The sequence below is a fragment of the Epinephelus lanceolatus genome, chromosome 1, assembly GCF_041903045.1.
Source record: "Epinephelus lanceolatus isolate andai-2023 chromosome 1, ASM4190304v1, whole genome shotgun sequence".
In the NCBI taxonomy this organism is placed as follows: domain Eukaryota; kingdom Metazoa; phylum Chordata; class Actinopteri; order Perciformes; family Serranidae; genus Epinephelus; species Epinephelus lanceolatus.
In genome coordinates, this window is record NC_135734.1 from 52,977,501 (window position 1) to 52,997,500 (window position 20,000).

A 20,000-nucleotide genomic window follows, 5' to 3' on the forward strand; every position below is an offset into this window, starting at 1 on the left:
CTGTGTGTCTGTGTGTGTCTGTGTGTCTCTGTGTGTCTCTGTGTGTCTGTGTGTGTCTGTGTGTCTCTGTGTCTGTGTGTCTCTGTGTCTGTGTGTGTCTGTGTGTGTCTGTGTGTCTGTGTGTGTCTCTGTGTGTCTGTGTGTGTCTCTGTGTGTCTGTGTGTGTCTCTGTGTGTCTCTGTGTGTCTCTGTGTCTGTGTGTGTCTCTGTGTGTCTCTGTGTGTCTGTGTGTCTCTGTGTGTCTGTGTGTGTCTGTGTGTCTCTGTGTGTCTGTGTGTGTCTCTGTGTGTCTGTGTGTCTGTGTGTGTCTGTGTGTGTCTCTGTGTGTGTCTCTGTGTCTCTGTGTGTCTCTGTGTGTGTCTCTGTGTGTGTCTCTCCACCTGTGTCCCTTCTTGTGTCCTCAGAGCACAGCAGCAGGTTCATACCTGTACTTCTGGGTTTATCTGTGTCTGAGGCCAGTCTGTAGTTGCGGCGAGTCAGAGCGGTGCCGCCTCCTTTAGAGCTCATACTGTCCTCTGGAGTCACCTGGACACCTGATCCAAACACTGCAGAGAAACAGATGGAGGAATATCCAAGAACTGCCCCTTGATCTACAAAATATAACGATGTAACTAACTACATGCAGCTGAGAATACTTGAGTACTTTTACTGCTGATACTTTAACTACATGCAGCTGAGAATACTCGAGTACTTTTACTCCAGTAGGTATGTCAGTAGTGAGTACTTGCTGTGTGCCTGAAACAAGTGCACAGTGTGTACTTGTACACACATTAATAAACAACATTAGCATGTAGCCACAGAAGCTAAGACAAACAGTGTCTGTACATGGTGCTAACGTTAGCCACAGTTAGCTTCCTCCAGCAGTCACACCCGGTGTCTTTCTATAGAACGTTAGACAGGATCGAGATGAGCTGAATTAAAGGAACATTCCGTCACAGTTTAACTCATCACACAGCTGCAGAGGCTACATGTAGCCGGCTGGCTAACGGCTCACTGACAGGAGACACATTAATGTTTTGCTAAGCAGCAGCTAGCAGCTAGCAGCTAACAGCTAACAGCTAGCAGCTAAGAGCTAACAGCTAAGAGCTAACAGGTAAGAGCATGACGTACCTGTTCGTCCTGTAGAGACGAGCCTCTCGTGCAGCTGTGACCCGCTCGTGTCCGGACTTAATTCACACTGATGAAGACTAGCAGTGTCACAGACAGCTGTCCCGACTGCAGGGCTAATTTCTACCACAACAGTCAACGCCTCTCACCCTACGGAGCGCCACATGGTACAAAATAGATTTTGAAAAGGCGAAAGGAGAATTAAGACCGAAGTTGGACTGAATTAAAGGTCAAATAAGCTCATGTTGAGGTTCACAAGGAACAACAGCAGATGTTTCTGAATCAGTAAAAACACTTGCTGCACCTTTTTATTGTTGCCAGGCAACCAGCCCATCACCTCCTCACCCTAACCTTCCTGTGTGATCAGTCTACTGTTTGTGTATCCTGCAGTAATCAGTGTGTAGTTGCTGCCATGTTGAGGCAGAGGGTGCTGTCTGTAGCTCTGGTTGAGGGTGAGAGGCTGTCAGCAGATAAACAGAGATCTGTGTGGGTACATGAGACCCTAAAAAAGAGGCTGGATCATGGGGAGTACCACCAGTTGGTCCAGGAGCTTCTCCTCCATCATGGACGTTTACAGTACTGCACTTATCTGCTGTTTTCTATTCACATGGTGCTAACTGTGCTTTGTAAAGTCGTATAGCTCTGGGTATCCAGCAACCACTACCACCAGTTTCTCCTCCATTGTTTACCAACTGTACACTGGTTGTCATGACCACCACAGAAGCCCCGCCTCTCACATCATCCCATTGGACAATGGGGAAAAGCTGAGATGGCGTGGAGCACTTTTCTTTCTTTTCAACTTGAGGAGTTCAGAGCACTGCAGCAAAAACACCAGGCGCCTAGAGCGCAGACACACATGCGGCGCGCAGCAAAAACAGTGACAAAAAGTTTCTTGTAAACTTGTATGCATGACATCTGTTTTATATTTTATATGAAATAATGTTTAATGCATTTGTCCCTGATCAATAAACGTCTAAATAAAAATATAAAACTAGAAAAGCAGTCAGAGAGTGCAGACCTCCGCCAAGTAGGTGATATTCCCTCCCCCTCTGCATCAGATTTTGCAGCCTGCATCACAATTAGTTTATTTGCATCACTATCATTATGAGGTTATATATGCCGTCACCATGGAGACACTGTGGTGTATTTATTTAGTTTTTATTTTGAACCAACACAGAATATAATATGTTTTTTTGTATTTTTCACTTTCTTTTTTTCCAACACAGAACATTAATTTCAACTTTACAATTACAACAATATTTAGCAAATAGAACAAGACGTGCTGTCTGGCCACCGGATGGCGCTATTTTCACCGTCTTAATTGCTGCTGAGGCTGTCAGACCATAGATTTATTTATTATTTTATCCACTTTGCTTCAACCGATCACCACCAAAATTGTATCATCTGTTCCTTGTCCCATTATCCACCTTTCCTGAAAATTTCATCACAATCCGTTCATTACTTTTTGAGTTATTTTGCAGACAAACAAACAAACAGACCAACACCGGTGAAAACATAATCTCCTTGGTGGAGGTAATAAAATAGAATAAATAATTCTCATTAAAAACTGTTGGACAAAGTGGCCTCCAGCTGCTGAGACACTTCCTGTGTGATGAAATCACAACAGACGACAACTTTAAAATTTGTTGTATTTGCAGAAGATCCAACTTTTCGTGCTCTGCAGAGGATTGACAGCTGCTTTTGACAGCAATAACGACAGAAATGAATAAATTGAAAAGAAGGTTTGACAAAAACAATCACAAAATTTGACCTAAATGTTGTTATTAAAAAAAATTTATACACAAGTACAAATTAAGACAGATGGTGTTAATACAGACAACATGTGTGAGGATACATTTCTGTGAGTGACACTGGATCTCAAAATCATCTGGAAACCTCAAATAAGTCCCATTCAACCAAAGCTGGCAGGAAGCAGTGCATTATGGGAAATCAGGACACATCCTGGACCATGAATCACCAAATATCACTGTGTGGAGGTCACACCTGTACAGGTACTTTATACACATCACACATATTATAAAGAAATCATTATGACTGTACATGATGCACACCTACACACTGTGTTTACAGTCACAGACATTAAACTTTGGGGATCTGGTCAAATTTAAAACAGTCCACATAATGTTTGTAGCAAAAAATAATCTACTTCTTGGCAATATTCAAAAACTGTTTTGTGACAGGGAGGGAGGATATGATCTAAGAGGAAATCTAAAAACAGGTTGTGTTGACGTCTGTGGCCTGTGCGACCTCAAATCTTTATCACATCTGTTAAAATGATAAACAAAGAAAAATGATGAGAAGAGAATTTTTTATTGTTTTATGGACAAAGGTTACATGAACATAAATCCACCTTAAACATGACATGTCCACCTTAAATGAGGCCACTGACTAAATGACTAAACAGCAGCATCCAGCTGAATGACATCAGACAGAATATTGATCAGATGTTTGGGATCATTGGAGACGTATTTTATACAGTACAGATTTCATAGAAAGAAATGAAACATTGATTTGAATGTTTGAGAACTTTATAATCTGGACTAGAATTTCAGAATAAGTTTGTTTGATCTGATCAATGATTGGCTGCTCAAACATGCAGTTATTGATACGCTGATTGTTTCCAAGGATCCAATCCGCTTGCACAGAGTGGTTACTGGTCTTCATGGCTCCACACACACAAGTTCAAATAATAAAACATCAACAACATTATGGATAAAAAGAAAAGAACCAAACAAGCAGTAAATCATTTCACACATGAAGAAGTCAACAGCAGAGACAAAAAACTGATTGTTGAACTAAATAAAGTGATGATAAAAACCAACGAGTGAAAGATGAATACAACATCTTTGTAATAATGAGACAGCAGGAGGACAGGTGCAGGAGGACAGGTTCAGGAGGACAGGTGCAGGAGGACAGGTTCAGGAGGACAGGTGCAGGAGGACAGGTGCAGGAGGACAGGTTCAGGAGGACAGGTGCAGGAGGACAGGTTCAGGAGGACAGGTTCAGAAGGACAGGTGCAGGAGGACAGGTTCAGGAGGACAGGTGCAGGAGGACAGGTTCAGGAGGACAGGTTCAGAAGGACAGGTGCAGGAGGACAGGTTCAGGAGGACAGGTGCAGGAGGACAGGTGCAGGAGGACAGGTTCAGGAGGACAGGTGCAGGAGGACAGGTTCAGGAGGACAGGTGCAGGAGGACAGGTGCAGGAGGACAGGTGCAGGAGGACAGGTTCAGGAGGACAGGTGCAGGAGGACAGGTTCAGGAGGACAGGTTCAGAAGGACAGGTGCAGGAGGACAGGTTCAGGAGGACAGGTGCAGGAGGACAGGTTCAGGAGGACAGGTTCAGAAGGACAGGTGCAGGAGGACAGGTTCAGGAGGACAGGTTCAGGAGGACAGGTGCAGGAGGACAGGTGCAGGAGGACAGGTGCAGGAGGACAGGTGCAGGAGGACAGGTTCAGGAGGACAGGTTCAGGAGGACAGGTTCAGGAGGACAGGTGCAGGAGGACAGGTGCAGGAGGACAGGTTCAGGAGGACAGGTTCAGGAGGACAGGTGCAGGAGGACAGGTTCAGGAGGACAGGTTCAGGAGGACAGGTGCAGGAGGACAGGTTCAGGAGGACAGGTTCAGAAGGACAGGTTCAGGAGGACAGGTTCAGGAGGACAGGTGCAGGAGGACAGGTTCAGGAGGACAGGTGCAGGAGGACAGGTTCAGGAGGACAGGTGCAGGAGGACAGGTTCAGAAGGACAGGTTCAGGAGGACAGGTTCAGAAGGACAGGTTCAGGAGGACAGGTTCAGGAGGACAGGTGCAGGAGGACAGGTTCAGGAGGACAGGTTCAGGAGGACAGGTGCAGGAGGACAGGTTCAGGAGGACAGGTTCAGGAGGACAGGTTCAGGAGGACAGGTGCAGGAGGACAGGTGCAGGAGGACAGGTTCAGGAGGACAGGTTCAGAAGGACAGGTGCAGGAGGACAGGTTCAGGAGGACAGGTTCAGGAGGACAGGTGCAGGAGGACAGGTTCAGGAGGACAGGTGCAGGAGGACAGGTTCAGGAGGACAGGTTCAGGAGGACAGGTGCAGGAGGACAGGTTCAGGAGGACAGGTTCAGGAGGACAGGTGCAGGAGGACAGGTTCAGGAGGACAGGTTCAGAAGGACAGGTTCAGGAGGACAGGTTCAGGAGGACAGGTTCAGGAGGACAGGTGCAGGAGGACAGGTTCAGGAGGACAGGTTCAGGAGGACAGGTTCAGAAGGACAGGTTCAGGAGGACAGGTGCAGGAGGACAGGTGCAGGAGGACAGGTTCAGGAGGACAGGTGCAGGAGGACAGGTGCAGGAGGACAGGTTCAGGAGGACAGGTTCAGGAGGACAGGTGCAGGAGGACAGGTTCAGGAGGACAGGTTCAGGAGGACAGGTGCAGGAGGACAGGTTCAGGAGGACAGGTGCAGGAGGACAGGTGCAGGAGGACAGGTGCAGAAGGACAGGTTCAGGAGGACAGGTTCAGGAGGACAGGTTCAGGAGGACAGGTGCAGGAGGACAGGTTCAGGAGGACAGGTTCAGGAGGACAGGTGCAGGAGGACAGGTTCAGGAGGACAGGTGCAGGAGGACAGGTTCAGCTCAACAGCTTCAGTTCAGTCACACAAACATCATTATAAACAGAATCATCCTGCTGATCTCTACCTGCTCTGTTCCACTGTCACACAGACCTTCAGCGGTAAGATCTTCAGTTTGTCCACAGTGCTAACGTATGGAAACAGTCTCTCAGTGAAAGTGTGTGTGAAGGTGTGTATGTGTGTGTTAGTATCAGGATCAGAGAACGACAGCTTTCCTCTGTTCCAGTCCAGATTCACTCTGATCCTCTGGAGCTTCTTCTTCAGTTGGAGATCAGTTGATAAATCCGGTGGTGACCATGCTGAGTATTCACCGTTAAAGATCCGTATTCCCCATAATTTAGACCGCATGTGTCCCCTCCCCTGGACAGACTCTGCTAACACACCCAGGCCCCACTGTGTACTGTCTCCAACCTCGACATCCCAGCTGTGAGTCCCTGAGTTAAAGCCCTCAGAGGCGCGAGAAGACCAGTGTTGATCAAACCTCTCTGGATTATCAGGAAGCTGCTGCTCCTCCTCTGCTGGTCTCACACTGGTCAGATCTTCAGACAGGATGAGTTTTGGACTAGTAGTGTTTGGATCCAGGATCACAGGAGTGTAGGAGACCATGTCCTTCATCTTGTTCCAGATGTTGAAGGTCAGGTTGCCCAGGTGTTTGGCCTCGTCTATCAGAGCTCCTGAGAGCAGCTGTGGATCATCCAGCAGGGGGCGCTGCTGGACTCTGTCCACTGCAGCCTTGTAGTTGAGCAGGAATGAGACGTCTTCAGCTCTCAGCTCGTCCTCTGTGGCTCTGACTGTGTCTGAAAGAGCTGCTATCTCTCTGCTCAGAGCCTCCATCTTCTCCTTCATCATCTGACTCTTCTGCTCCTCTTCCTCCCTCAGTGCAGCCATCCTGGCCTCCTCTTCCTCTTCTAGAAACTGGTGAAGCTTCTTAAACTGCTCGTTAATCTGTCTCTCTGTGCGTCGGGCCTGGACCTTCATGTGTTGTGCTGTTTGTTCACACTTCACTTTAACTTGTTCACAAACCTTTAACTTCTCCTTTAAGGGCTCCAGAGTTTCCTCAACTTCCTTCTTGTGTTGTCGTGCAGCTTCATCGATGGGTCTGAATCTGTGCTTGGTGTGTTTTTCTGAAACTCTGCAGACAAGACAAACCGGCTGCTGATGGTCCAGACAGAAGAGTTTGAGTTTCTCAGAGTGCAGACTGCAGAGAGCCTCTGAAGCTCTCTGATCTCTCTCCTGTAAGAAGGCCTCACACAGGTTCTTTAACGCCAGGTTTAAAGGTGGTTCTTTTGAAGATCTTCTCTTACAAAGTGGACACTCCTTTGTTTGTTTGTCTTTCCACCAGCGCTTCAGACAGTCTTTACAGAAGCTATGGCTACATGACAGAAGAACAGGATGTCTAAAGACGTCCTGACAGACCGGACAGCAGAGATCCTCCTCTGATCTGGAAGCCATTTAGTCTCTGAGTGAAGCTGAAAACACAGCAGACAGCATGTTAAAACAGGAAGTCAGTGGAATTTCCCTCCCCACTGTAGAAAGCTGCTTCAGTTACTTTCACTTTGAGTCTCTGAGTGTTTTTTCAGTCAGCAGCAGGTTGAAGTATGTCAGTACCTCAGTATATCAGTACTTCAGTATATCAGTACTTCAGTATATCAGTACCTCAGTATATCAGTACTTCAGTACTCCCTTCTCTAACCGTCCTCAGTTGAAGTCACAGCTTCGTAATGAAGGTAAATCTTACCGTCTGTCTTTGGGTGCGTCTCTTCTCACGAAGAACTGAACAGTAACAAACTGTTTCCTCTTTTCTCTCAGATGATGCCAGAAAGGGGAGGAGCTTAGTCAGCCCACTGATGTGTGTCATCTTAAAGGGACCCGTTGATGAATATGATCCGTCACACTGCTCTGAGATCACGTCTCTATGGCAACATAACTTTGATGGAAAGAACACTAAGAAGACTCACCTGGAGCAAATTTCATTTTCACTGTTGTTTCTGTCATTTTTTACTTTGTTTTCAATCATGTGAAAGAAAAGTGACCAACATGACAGGTCAGCCAGCTTCCTCTGTAAGGGGGTGATTACACAGAAATGAGACACTAGAGACGCGGACGCTTCAAAGACGCTTGAAACACTGAAGGAACTTATTCAATGCGCGCTACCTACTGGTATCTCACGCTCAAAAAGTTGAAAATATTTTAACTTTTCAGCATCTACGCACGTCTAAAAACAAGCGTCTACAAAAACGCGTCTAAAAAGACGCCAGAAAAACGCACGTCTAAAAATACGCTGGAAAAACGCCCATCTAAAAAGATGCTTGAATGCCAGTCAGACGCGCCGTATCATAGGAAAACAATAGTTTTACTGGTGTCAAGTTTCTAACATTTCATCTCGGTGTGATCACCGCCTAAGGGTGGACTCAGTGGGCACTGTGCAACAGTTGGAACATGTCAGGAACAAGTAAAAACACAAGTTGTCCATGTCTTATTTTGAACCCTTTGATAGAAGTTTGTCTCCCACCCTGAAAACCAAACCCATCCAGAGACAAGTACCCCACTGAACTGCAGAGGGAGTCTGCAGTCTTGGACAGATAGAGCTGGGTGTCATCAGCGTAGCAGTGAAACTAAATGTCAGATTTTCTGAAGATATGATCAAGAGGAGGAAGGTGGATAATAAATAAAAGGGTACCCAGGACAGAGCCCTGAGGAACACCACTAGTAACAGGAAGAGAGTTGGATCTGAAATTTCTGAACAAAATGAGTGCGACCAGAGAGAGATGATTTAAACCAGTCAAGAGTGGTGTCAGTGAAACCGCTGGTAGCTCGTCTCTATAGAAGGATGTTATGTGAGATGGTTTCAAAGGCTGCGTTCAGATCAAGTGGAACATTGAAGTGGTGCAATGGCAGCAGGTTGAAAAAGTGGCGTCTGCCTAGCCCTCAACTTGTAATAACTATGTAATGCTAAAGGCGCTAACTTAAAGATTAAAACCGTGGGATACATCTGGACGGGAATGAACCTCCGATCTGGATAAAAAACGAAGAGTTTTGACAATAACAAATGAGAGAAACACGGTAAGATGGCCAAACAGCCGACAGGCGCCTCTTCTTGATTGAACTGAAACACTCCATCACTACAGAGATTGAAGACTTCCGATCTGAATTCAAAACATACCGCAAGGAGACGGAGCGAGATATTAAGAAACAACTGAGCTGCGGCAAAAACTGGAGAAAACTGAGACAAGAATGGATGAAATGGAGCTCAGAGTGGAGGAGATACACGGGGCAGATATCTCTCAGCATCGCTCTAGTAATGGAAAGAGACTACATTTTGACCTTGATTTCACCACCAGATTGAAACAGATGAGAGGCCGGTATAGACCAATAAGGGACCGACTCAGGAAGGAAAATATCAGATCATACATCATCGCTCCAGCAAAACAGAGAGCGCATCCAGAGCCCTAGAAGGAAGGAGAGTGACGGGTGCATGTGACACAAGACACAAGGCCACCAGGATAGCTCTGCTGGCCCCGCTGGATCCACAGCTAACTGGTACACGATGGAGCAGAAGCAAACACAGTGAAGAAAAAGTAAGCTGGATGTACAGGTCTTATGGACACTGATAACCGGTCTGCTGACCCAGAGACGTGAGTGACATTCCCTAGATGTGGCATCATTTCCAAGTTCAGTTTAAGTCATAATGTTGACAAATATGTGAAACGGTGAACAGGAAGAGCTGACGCATATTGGTGAATTTTGGCTTTGGGAAAGATAAGGTGGTGGGTCTTTACATTTTGCCATGCAATGAAGAAAGCATGGACAAGTAGAGTAAGCATGGAATGATACAGTAAGTAAATGCCTAAGAGCATGTGTATTCAATTTGTAATTGTCTTTTGAGTAACTTGAATGTAATTTCTTTAAATGTTAATGGTCTCAATAACTGTATTAAGAGGAAGAAAGTATTCCAACAATTGAAGAAAGAAAAGGGAGACATACTGTTCCTGCAAGAGACTCATTTGATGCAGAAAGAGCATAAAAAGCTAAAATAACTAACGGTCAGGTATTTTCATCCTCATACAGCTCAGGAAAAAGGGGCGTGGCTGTTCTGTAAAACAAAATATAGTCGAGTACTATTGTTGGTTTCCTTACCTGTTGGTGTGTAACACTTCCTGTTTCTGAAGTAAACATGCTTGCAACGTACTGGCTTGTCCTCCATCTCATCTTTGGTAACATCAAGTCTGGGTGTTAACGTAACAGTGGCTACAATCATAAATGTCCACATTCCCTTTGAAACGACAAAATGTGTACAGGACAGAGAGGGAAGATGTGTAGGTGGTGGGGAAAGCTACAATACTGAGAAGAACATGTAGAAACAGGACTGATGGACATATGGAGAGCACTACATCCAACAGCTAAAGATTATACTTACCTCTCTGGTAGACATGCCACTTACAGTCGATTGGATTATTTCTTTATGTTTAAAAAAACACTTGATTGATTAGTCAGTGTGTTATTGGAACAACGACTTTATCAGATCATACAACAGTTACCTTGCAGGTGAAATTAAACTTGAAAAAAAGGAAACATCTACGGAGAATGAACAACTCCTTCTTGCAGGACTTGAAGTTTAAAGAGAAGAAACTGCATAAATGAATACTTTAAATTAAATGACACCATTAATGAGATCACCTTATGGGAAGGAGCAAAAGCTGTATTAAGAGGAGAAATAATAGCTTATGCATCTGAAAAGAAAAGGTGGCAGGAGCAAGTTAAGAAGGAACTCCAGTTACAAGTTAGACTCTTGGAGGACAAACATAGACTTAACCCTAACACCAGCATCAACATACAACTACAAAAAAAACACTCAGCATTGGATAAATGAAGGTCAGAGGAAACAGAGAAACAACTCACATTTACAAAACAAAACATTATGATGGACCAAATTCAACCAAGGTGCTGGCATATAAGCTTACGAAGCAAACTTGTAAATCCCAAAAACTAGATTAACAGATGATACCGCTACAGTCGTAACCAATACAGACGACATAGCAGAGACCTTTGCACAATTCTATGAGAATTTATATAAGGACGAGTCCGAAATGAGAGAAAGGACAGAAATGGAAATGTACCTGGGAAAACTTAAATTAAAACAAGCCACCCCTCATCAGAACACATCTCTCATAAAAACTTCAATAGATGAAACATCAAGACAAATAAAGAAACTTAAAAAGGGGAAGACCCCAGGGACTGATGGGCACACAAATGGAGTTCATCAAGAGTTTAGATTACCTCTGACTCCACTTCTGCATAGAGTTTATAATTTTGCTTTGGAAGCAGGAATCTGGGCACCAACGTGAAATTCATCAGTAATCACTGTCAACCTAAAGAAGGAAAGGATTTAACTGAGCGTTCGTCATATAGACCGATAAAGTTATTAAATACAGATCAAAAAATATTATCATCAATAATAAGAGAGATTAAAATAAATAATTCCAAATATAATAAAGAGGGACCAGTGTGGGTTTGTCATGGGTAGGCGCACTTTAAATATAATTGATCGTTGTCAAAAAAATTAAAAAGATGTACTTTTGATAACGATGGACGCAGAAAAAGCATTCGACAGATAATATGGCTCTATATCTTTAATACAGCTAAAGCTTTTGGCTTTCATCCAAAAGTTACCTCTTGGTTGCAAGTAATGTATACAAATCCTGCAGCACAAGTAAAGGTCAATGGTGCTCTGTGAAGACGGATAAAAATACGTGAGGGAACTAGACAGGGAGACCCACTCTCTGGGCTGATTTCTATTGTGTGTATGGAACCGTTAGCTGAAGCAGTGAGACGGCAGAACCTTATTAAGGGAGTAACAATAGGACAGGAAGTCCATAAGCTGGCAATGTACGCTGATGATGACATTATGTATATGACATCACCTGGAACTTCACTACCAGCTTTAAAGACATCGATAAATGAAGACAGTGAGTTTTCAGGACACAGAATAAATGAAACTAAACAAAAAGGAGAGTGATAAAAGAAGAGGAAAAACAAGAGTAAACCTCAGTCAGGCGTTCAAGAGATGGAGGGAGCTCCGTGACCAAAGAGGCTTCAAAACCCATGTCCAGCTAGCTTTCTTTCTAATGGATCAGTAAGTAACACGGCTAAATGTTAGCTAGACCAGAGAGGACTGTACTGTACTGGCTGCTAGTTCATTCCTAGCTGGCCAGCATCGCAAATCGCCGCAACCAGGGAGCGGGTAGCGAGTGTTGGTCGGCTGACATCCTGGTTGCCATTCTACGGCAGCCCTCGGACAGTGATACCCCCCTCCCTTCCTTCTGTTCTCTTCTCACGGAGGCAGCTATCCACGGACATCGCCCAGCTAAGTTACGCCCAGCTAAGTGAACACTGGACTTTGTTTCCCATTCAATTTGAGCTCCAACCGGCCGCATGGTTTCCATACGGTAGCGTTTATTCTAGAATGGGGACTGTTTACATGTGCATATTGGTATAATTCCACTGTGTCTACTGTTGTTTGTACTGATACTGTACATATTGGTATCATTTACTGTGAGCTGTCTGTACTGGTACTGTGCATTCTGCTATAATTATTTGCTTTACTATTTGTTTTTTCTTCAGATAAATCTGATAATTGTTGCTCGGTCTCTTTACTCATTTATTTAGTAGAGTGTCCACACACCTTCTCATTCTACATATACATAGAGGTATACTGGTGGCTTTACAGCCTACATTTGATTCATTATCTCTGATCCCCACGCTCAATTTGGTCGTGGCCACAGTGCGATGCAACACCACTGATGCTAGGTGGCGCCAAGCTAAAACGAATCCTATCTGTTGCCTCTTTAAGAACAACCTTAAGTTAAAATGGAATCAGAATTAAATTAACTATTTGGGAATTTTATTCACAAGGATTTGAACAAACTGTATGAAGTCAATTATGTGCCCTTAGAGGAAAAAATGTAATCTGATTTAAATAAGTGGAAAATGTTAGCAGACTCTATTCTGTGGATGAGTGGACACAATTAAAATGATGATTCTACCACAGTTCCTCTTCCTGTTCCAGACTGCACCCATACCAGTTCCTACCACATGTTTTAAAAGGTGGAATGGATTACTAAGTAAATTTATATGGAATAACAAAAAGAAACGAATAATAATCAATAAATGAACTAAAGCAACACAGCGTGGGGGTTTGGCCGTTCCTAACCTGCAGAGCTACTTTAATTCAACACAAATAAATACAAGATGGTCGAATGACAGAGGTGAAGCAAAGTGGAGAGTGGTTGAGAAGAAGTCCATACCAATATCTATAAAATCATTACCTTATATAGACACAAAGGATTACTCACAGATCAAAGGACTAAACAGATGTGTTGACAACACACTAAGAAGTTGGAAAAAATATTCACAACACTCACAAAATAAATGAGGATATAGTATACTTCCGAGGAATGGCATGGGATCGCCAGTTTGAACCAAACAGGACAGATGACATTTTGAAAGTATGGCATCAAGAGGATTAAAAACATATTTACAGATGCTGAGCAACAACACCGTGAGCTCCTTTCAGTCACTAGTTTCTAAGTACAATCTGGCACAAAGTAATTTCTATAAATATTTGCAAATAAGGACATACCTTATAAAATAAAAAATCAAACCGCAAAAGAAATGCCCCTTTAATTGCCTCTCTGAGCAAAAGTCATAATAAGGAAATAAACAACTCTTTGTCAAAAACATACAAACCTCTGGAGAACAGTACGGACGCTGAAACTAGTACGCAACAAAAATGGGTGGCTGAACTAGGACAGCAGGTTAACAGTGAAGAGTGAAGCAAGTTTGCAGAGAGATTCACAAAACAACAAACTAAGTATTGGAAAGATTTTGAATGGAAATTATATTCAAGATTTTTTATTACACCACAGGTACATTCCAAAATTAACACATCTATGACGTCGAACTGCTGGAGAAGAGCGGCGAGACAAAGGCAAACCATTGACACGTTTTCTGTCTCTGCCCGGTTTTAAAATTATGTTGGCAATCAGATATTGTGAGTATGTTCCAAATAAAAACAGCAATTATCCCTGTGCATATTATTGTAGGAAAATCTCCACCAGAGCTGATGCAGGAAAGAGATCAGTAGAATTCTGAACACCGTGGCCATGAAACACATCACCAGGATGTGGTTAAATCCTGAAGTCCATCAGTTAAAAATGGGTAGTAACTATCAGGGAGATTTCCGAGATGGAGACAGTAACGTATAGAGTTAGAAATGAAGAGATCTGAGTTTTGAGGCCATTAACGAATCAAATGAATAAACTAATTAATATTATGAATAAGAGGCATGATCATTGTGCTGTGAACGTTTTCCCATTTCCTTTCTATGTCTCTTTTTAGTGTTAAATCTGAGTGTGTACACGTACGGCCACATTTTTGTGTCCATGTTTGTTCACATTCAGAGGTGCAGATAAGTATGTATGTATGTATGTATGTATGTATGTATGTATGTATGTATGTATGTATGTATTTGGACAAGGATGAAAATATAGTTTGTTTTCACTGGGTGTACACACACACACACATACACACACATACTTTGTATGAAAAAATACTGAATAGAGTGTAGTTGTAAATGAAACATGAATTTATTGCAATAAAAGTATTAGTAGCAATAAAAACAAATGAAAGAGAGGAACAGTTAGAGTCCACAGTCAGCTACTGTTCAGAGATCATCAGTGATTTTTACCATCGTCGTCTCGGTACTGTGACCGGAGCGAAAACCCTTCTGAGAATGTTCAGATCGTTGTGACTGAGTTGAGTGTGGAGCTGAGCTGCAGCTGATCCTTTTGTAATTGTTCTGCTGCATGTTCTTCTCCTTCTTCTTCTTCTTCTGAGAAAATCCTACTTCCTATGCGTGAAAAATCACCAAACTTTGCACAAAGGTCCAGTCCCATGCCAGATGTCCTCAACTGGAAACACAAGACAATAGTCCTGATGGTGGCGCTACAGCAGCCTCTGAAGTTCAAAACTGTGAAAATTCATAACAAATCAACCATATGTGCTACAGCTTTGGAACTTTCACTTTGAAATGTGCTTTTCCATGGCATGGATGGCTGCTGTCTGGCACTCTGATGCTTGGCTTAGTCAATCTGTGAAGCCACACATGAACTGTCACTTGCCAGTTAGCTCAGTGAGATAGAAGACGGACCTCAGTCTCAGAAGTTGTGAGTTTAAGCCTCAGCTAAGGCAGAACGGACGTTCTAATGTGAAAGTCCTATGTTCAGGCATCATGCTATGTGGATTAGAGACTACCAAGGTTAAAATAATTATGATCCAGGCAGTTTTGCAGAGAGACAAATACTCTTTATCAACACTTTTCCCTGTTATCCCTCGTCTCTTTTCCCTGTTTATTTGGCTTAGCTATCAGTCAATATGCAGAGTCTATCTAATAGCTACTTTTACATTTTAAAAAATGTTTTCATCTTTGTCACCATGGATAATGTTTAGCTTTAAGCTAGATCAGGCCAGTTTGTTCATAACTGCTAGCAGTTACTGTTATTCTTACTTTCTTGTTCTGAGTTTTTTCTTTCCTTTGTATATTATGAGTCTGATCACTTCAGCCACTCATCCACAATTTGAAGGGCATGCCATAATTATATGATGTAACTTCTATGTTGTGATATGCTTTGTTTTAGTGTGTGTGTTGCTCAGAATTGCCTAATTTTGCCTAAAATTGCCCGGCCCCGACCATTGCTGCGCAGCAGCTGTAATTAGTGTATGGATTCTTGAGTAAGGGCCAGAAATATGTTTTATGATGTCAGTGACCTTTGACCACCAAACTCCAGTCAGTTCATCCTTCAGTCCGAGGGGACGTTTGTGCCAATTTGAAGAATTTACCTCACAGTGTTTTTGAGATATCGTGTTCACCAGAATGTGACGTACGTACGGACAGCCTGAAGACATAACGCCTCCGGCCGCAGCTGTCCCCGGCGTGGAGGCATAAAAGCACCTGTAAACATGGAAACATGCGTCACAAGGTTTTCAAAACGCCGTGAAATGAGACGTTTCAGACTGCAACGACCCCAAAAACAGAGGGTGAAATTTTGGAGGGACGGGACGATAAAACAGCCAAGAAACAAAAGAGCACAAGTTTAGATCGTAATAATTTAATACTTTATTGTCCAAAATGAATTTACAGAGTTTCTAAGGCAGGCACATTCTGAAAATAGAAGAAATCCTTTGTTTTTGTTTGAGGACAGATTAAAATACAAAATACTCTTCAGAAAATACACATTAAACTGTTTGATTAAAGACAAAGCAGCAGAAAGTGAAATCACAGCAGGACGCAGCTTAAAATCACCCGCTGCCTGTTTCTGTAACAGTTTTACTGCCACTAAAATCTGACACGTCAGAAGGAAACAGGAAACACGACCTGTTTCACACACACATCCATAAAATGATTTGTTTCATCGTTAGACTAACAAATATAAAACACTAACAGGCTTTGTGTTCAGAGACGCAACACAAAGGAACTCTTTTCATGTTTGGACACTGACCTAAAATATTATTTGAATTTGATGGAGGGTCTAAGATTATTTTCATTTCAGATCCATCTGTCAGATTTTCCCTCGATATTCTCGACAAAGATATTCAGTTTACAGACGACGAACAAAAGCAGGAAGATTCATAATCAGTGAATTTTTCCATTTGACCTTTGAACAAAATGACTCCAGTTATTCATCAAAAATGCTGCAGATTATTTCGACTAACGGATCAAGTGACAGACGAACTAGATTCAGGTAAGATCAAAGTATGAGCAGACAGTTTGTGGCTGAGCGCCAACATCAGTGATGAAGAACCGAGCAGCAGACAGAGAGTCGGGTCAAAGTGTGCGGAGGACGGGATGGAAGACTTCCTCGCCGCTCTGCTGCTCACATACATTCAGGTCCAGCTTCAGTGCAAACACTCTTTTCATTTCACAGCAGGAGAATCAGCTGATGCAGGATGGGCTCTGATTGGACCGGCAGGCAGCGGCGCTCAGCCCATGTAGGAGTACCTCCAGTCTGTGAGGGGGACGTGGGTCTGCTTCACCACCTGCGGAGACGTCCACCTCAGGACGTAGTGTGGACCTCCAGGTTTGTCGTTGGTTCCTTGATGAAGAGGAGCGTTCAGTTGAACACAAACAGGAAGTTCAGATGTGTGTATGTTTGTCTCATGTGTGCGTCTCTGGTCACATGCAGAGTGAAACCAACTCTTACCTGAAGCTCTGGCGCCACCAAACGGCTGCTGAGCGACGATGGAGCCGGTGGATTTATCATTAACGTAGTAGTTCCCTGCAGCGTTTCTCAGCGCTTTGGCTGCCTCGTCGATCACAGTCCTGCAACACACAGAAACTTTATTGATATCAAACACTCACAGTTCAAACAGCCGTCGGCACACAGACTGAGCTGAGCTGTGGTCTGAGTGATGTGTGAGCAGCTCCTGTTTGGATGGACAGAAAATTATCAGCTCAAAAAAACTCCAAACCACAGTCACCACCCTGTGGTTGTATGACTCCGCCCACCAGTCCGCCCTGTGGTTGTATGACTCCGCCCACCAGTCCACCCTGTGGTTGTATGACTCCGCCCACCAGTCCGCCCTGTGGTTGTCTGACTCCTCCCACCAGTCCACCCTGTGGTTGTATGACTCCACCCACCAGTCCACCCTGTGGTTGTATGACTCCGCCCACCAGTCCACCCTGTGGTTGTATGACTCCGCCCACCAGTCCACCCTGTGGTTGTATGACTCCACCCACCAGTCCACCCTGTGGTTGTCTGACTCCTCCCACCAGTCCACCCTGTGGTTGTATGACTCCGCCCACCAGTCCACCCTGTGGTTGTATGACTCCGCCCACCAGTCCACCCTGTGGTTGTATGACTCCGCCCACCAGTCCGCCCTGTGGTTGTATGACTCCGCCCACCAGTCCACCCTGTGGTTGTATGACTCCGCCCACCAGTCCATCCTGTGGTTGTATGACTCCACCCACCAGCCCACCCTGTGGTTGTGTGACTCCGCCCACCAGTCCACCCTGTGGTTGTATGACTCCGCCCACCAGTCCGCCCTGTGGTTGTATGACTCCGCCCACCCTGTGGTTGTATGGCTCCGCCCACCAGTCCGCCCTGTGGTTGTATGACTCCACCCACCAGTCCACCCTGTGGTTGTATGACTCCGCCCACCAATCCACCCTGTGGTTGTGACTCCGCCCACCAGTCCACCCTGTGGTTGTATGACTCCGCCCACCAGTCCACCCTGTGGTTGTATGACTCCGCCCACCAGTCCGCCCTGTGGTTGTATGACTCCGCCCACCCTGTGGTTGTATGACTCCACCCACCAGTCCACCCTGTGGTTGTATGACTCCGCCCACCAGTCCACCCTGTGGTTGTATGACTCCGCCCACCAGTCCACCCTGTGGTTGTATGACTCCGCCCACCAGTCCGCCCTGTGGTTGTATGACTCCGCCCACCAGTCCACCCTGTGGTTGTATGACTCCGCCCACCAGTCCGCCCTGTGGTTGTATGACTCCGCCCACCCTGTGGTTGTATGGCTCCGCCCACCAGTCCGCCCTGTGGTTGTATGACTCCACCCACCAGTCCACCCTGTGGTTGTATGACTCCGCCCACCAATCCACCCTGTGGTTGTGACTCCGCCCACCAGTCCACCCTGTGGTTGTATGACTCCGCCCACCCTGTGGTTGTATGGCTCCGCCCACCAGCCCAGTGTCTCTGACAGTGTCCATCCATGTCATGTCATTTTGTCAGAACAAAGATATGTTTTGTGAGGTCACTCTGACCTTTGATCTTTGACTGCAAAACTCTAATCAGTTTATTCTTCAGTCAAAGTGGACGTTTGTGCCAAATTTAAAGAACTTCCCTTGAGGCGTTCTTGAGATATCGTGTTAAGGACGGGACAGACAACTTGAAATCATAACGCCTCTGTCCATGGCTGTCTCTGGCGTGGAGTCATAAAAACAATATGTCTTTTTTTGTCTGATTTCTGAGCGGATTTATGGACGTTTATTCTGGATGGACACCAGCAGGGGTCGTCTGGCACACTGGACAGATCCCTGCTGGACTACGTGCCCTGTTTGTTTGTTTTTGTTTTTGTTTTTGTTTTTTTGTCTGATCGGCCATGTTTAACCTCCCTCTGAGCTCAGGGTCGTCACGAAACAGCATCTGCAACAAAAAGTGAGCCAGTGGGATGGTTTGGTTTGATTTGGTTCGGTTCGGTTCGGTTTGGGCCGTCAGCCCATCACAGCAGGGATTTGCGTCTCCATGACAACAGGGCTACCTGTTGAAGGTGTGTCTTTACCTGCTGACGGCTTGTCTTGAGTGGTGACGTCTGAAAGCAGCGGGCTGATCCACGGCTGTCACTGTTGCTGCAGGTGTTTTTCCATCACACAGCAGGGCAGGTGAGAGAAGTTTACCTGTTGGAGGTGAGCTGTGTGTCTTCTTCTTCATCTTCATCTTCATTATCTTCATCATCATCATCATCATCTTCATCATCATCATCATCTTCATCATCTTCGTCATCATCTTCACCATCATCATCATCTTCTTCATCATCACCTTCACCATCATCATCATCTTCTTCATCATCATCTTCATCATCTTCACCATCATCTTCTTCATCATCATCATCTTCATCATCATCATCTTCATCATCACCATCATCATCTTCATCATCATCATCATCTTCATTATCTTCATCATCTTCATTATCTTCATCATCTTCATTATCTTCATCATCATCTTCATCACCATCATCTTCATTATCTTCATCATCATCTTCATCACCATCATCTTCATTATCTTCATCATCATCTTCATCACCATCATCATTATCTTCATCATCATCATCATCATCATCATCATCATCATCATCTTCATTATCTTCATCATCATCTTCATCACCATCATCATTATCTTCTTCTTCTTCTTCTTCTTCTTCTTCATCATCATCTTCATCATCATCATCATCACCATTATTATCATCTTCATCATCATCTTCTTCATCTTCTTCTTCATCATCTTCATCATCATCTTCTTCATCATCTTCATCATCATCTTCATCTTCTTCATCTCCATCATCATCTTCATCTTCTTCATCTCCATCATCATCTTCATCATCATCATCATCATCATCATCATCTTCATCATCATCTTCATCATCATCTTCATCACCATCATCATCATCATCATCTTCATTATCTTCATCATCTTCATTATCTTCATTAT

At 44.3% G+C, this 20,000-nt stretch overlaps 3 protein-coding genes across 3 annotated transcripts in view; all 3 read right to left on the reverse strand.

Moving 5' to 3' along the window:
- Positions 1 to 1,264, reverse strand: part of rnf123 (ring finger protein 123) — a 192,233-nt gene extending 190,969 nt beyond the window's left edge. The window contains exons 1-2 of the mRNA XM_078172042.1: positions 1,111 to 1,264; positions 426 to 545 (exon numbers count right to left, since the gene is read on the reverse strand). Of these exons, the coding sequence (XP_078028168.1) occupies positions 426 to 507 (82 nt within the window). The 5' untranslated portion in view covers positions 508 to 545; positions 1,111 to 1,264. The remainder of the gene's footprint in view (positions 1 to 425; positions 546 to 1,110) is intronic.
- Positions 1,265 to 3,686: 2,422 nt separating this feature from the next.
- Positions 3,687 to 7,835, reverse strand: LOC117256552 (E3 ubiquitin-protein ligase TRIM39-like). The gene is made up of 2 exons (XM_033626035.2): positions 7,466 to 7,835; positions 3,687 to 7,196 (listed from the first exon to the last, which is right to left on the reverse strand). Exon 2 carries the CDS (start codon positions 7,177 to 7,179, stop codon positions 5,791 to 5,793), a length of 1,389 nt encoding a protein of 462 aa, XP_033481926.2. The 5' UTR covers positions 7,180 to 7,196; positions 7,466 to 7,835; the 3' UTR covers positions 3,687 to 5,790.
- Positions 7,836 to 15,877: 8,042 nt separating this feature from the next.
- The window catches only part of aldh4a1 (aldehyde dehydrogenase 4 family, member A1), a 22,135-nt gene continuing 18,012 nt past the window's right edge, over positions 15,878 to 20,000 (reverse strand). The window contains exons 14-15 of the mRNA XM_033626882.2: positions 16,986 to 17,104; positions 15,878 to 16,877 (exon numbers count right to left, since the gene is read on the reverse strand). Of these exons, the coding sequence (XP_033482773.1) occupies positions 16,765 to 16,877; positions 16,986 to 17,104 (232 nt within the window). The 3' untranslated portion in view covers positions 15,878 to 16,764. The remainder of the gene's footprint in view (positions 16,878 to 16,985; positions 17,105 to 20,000) is intronic.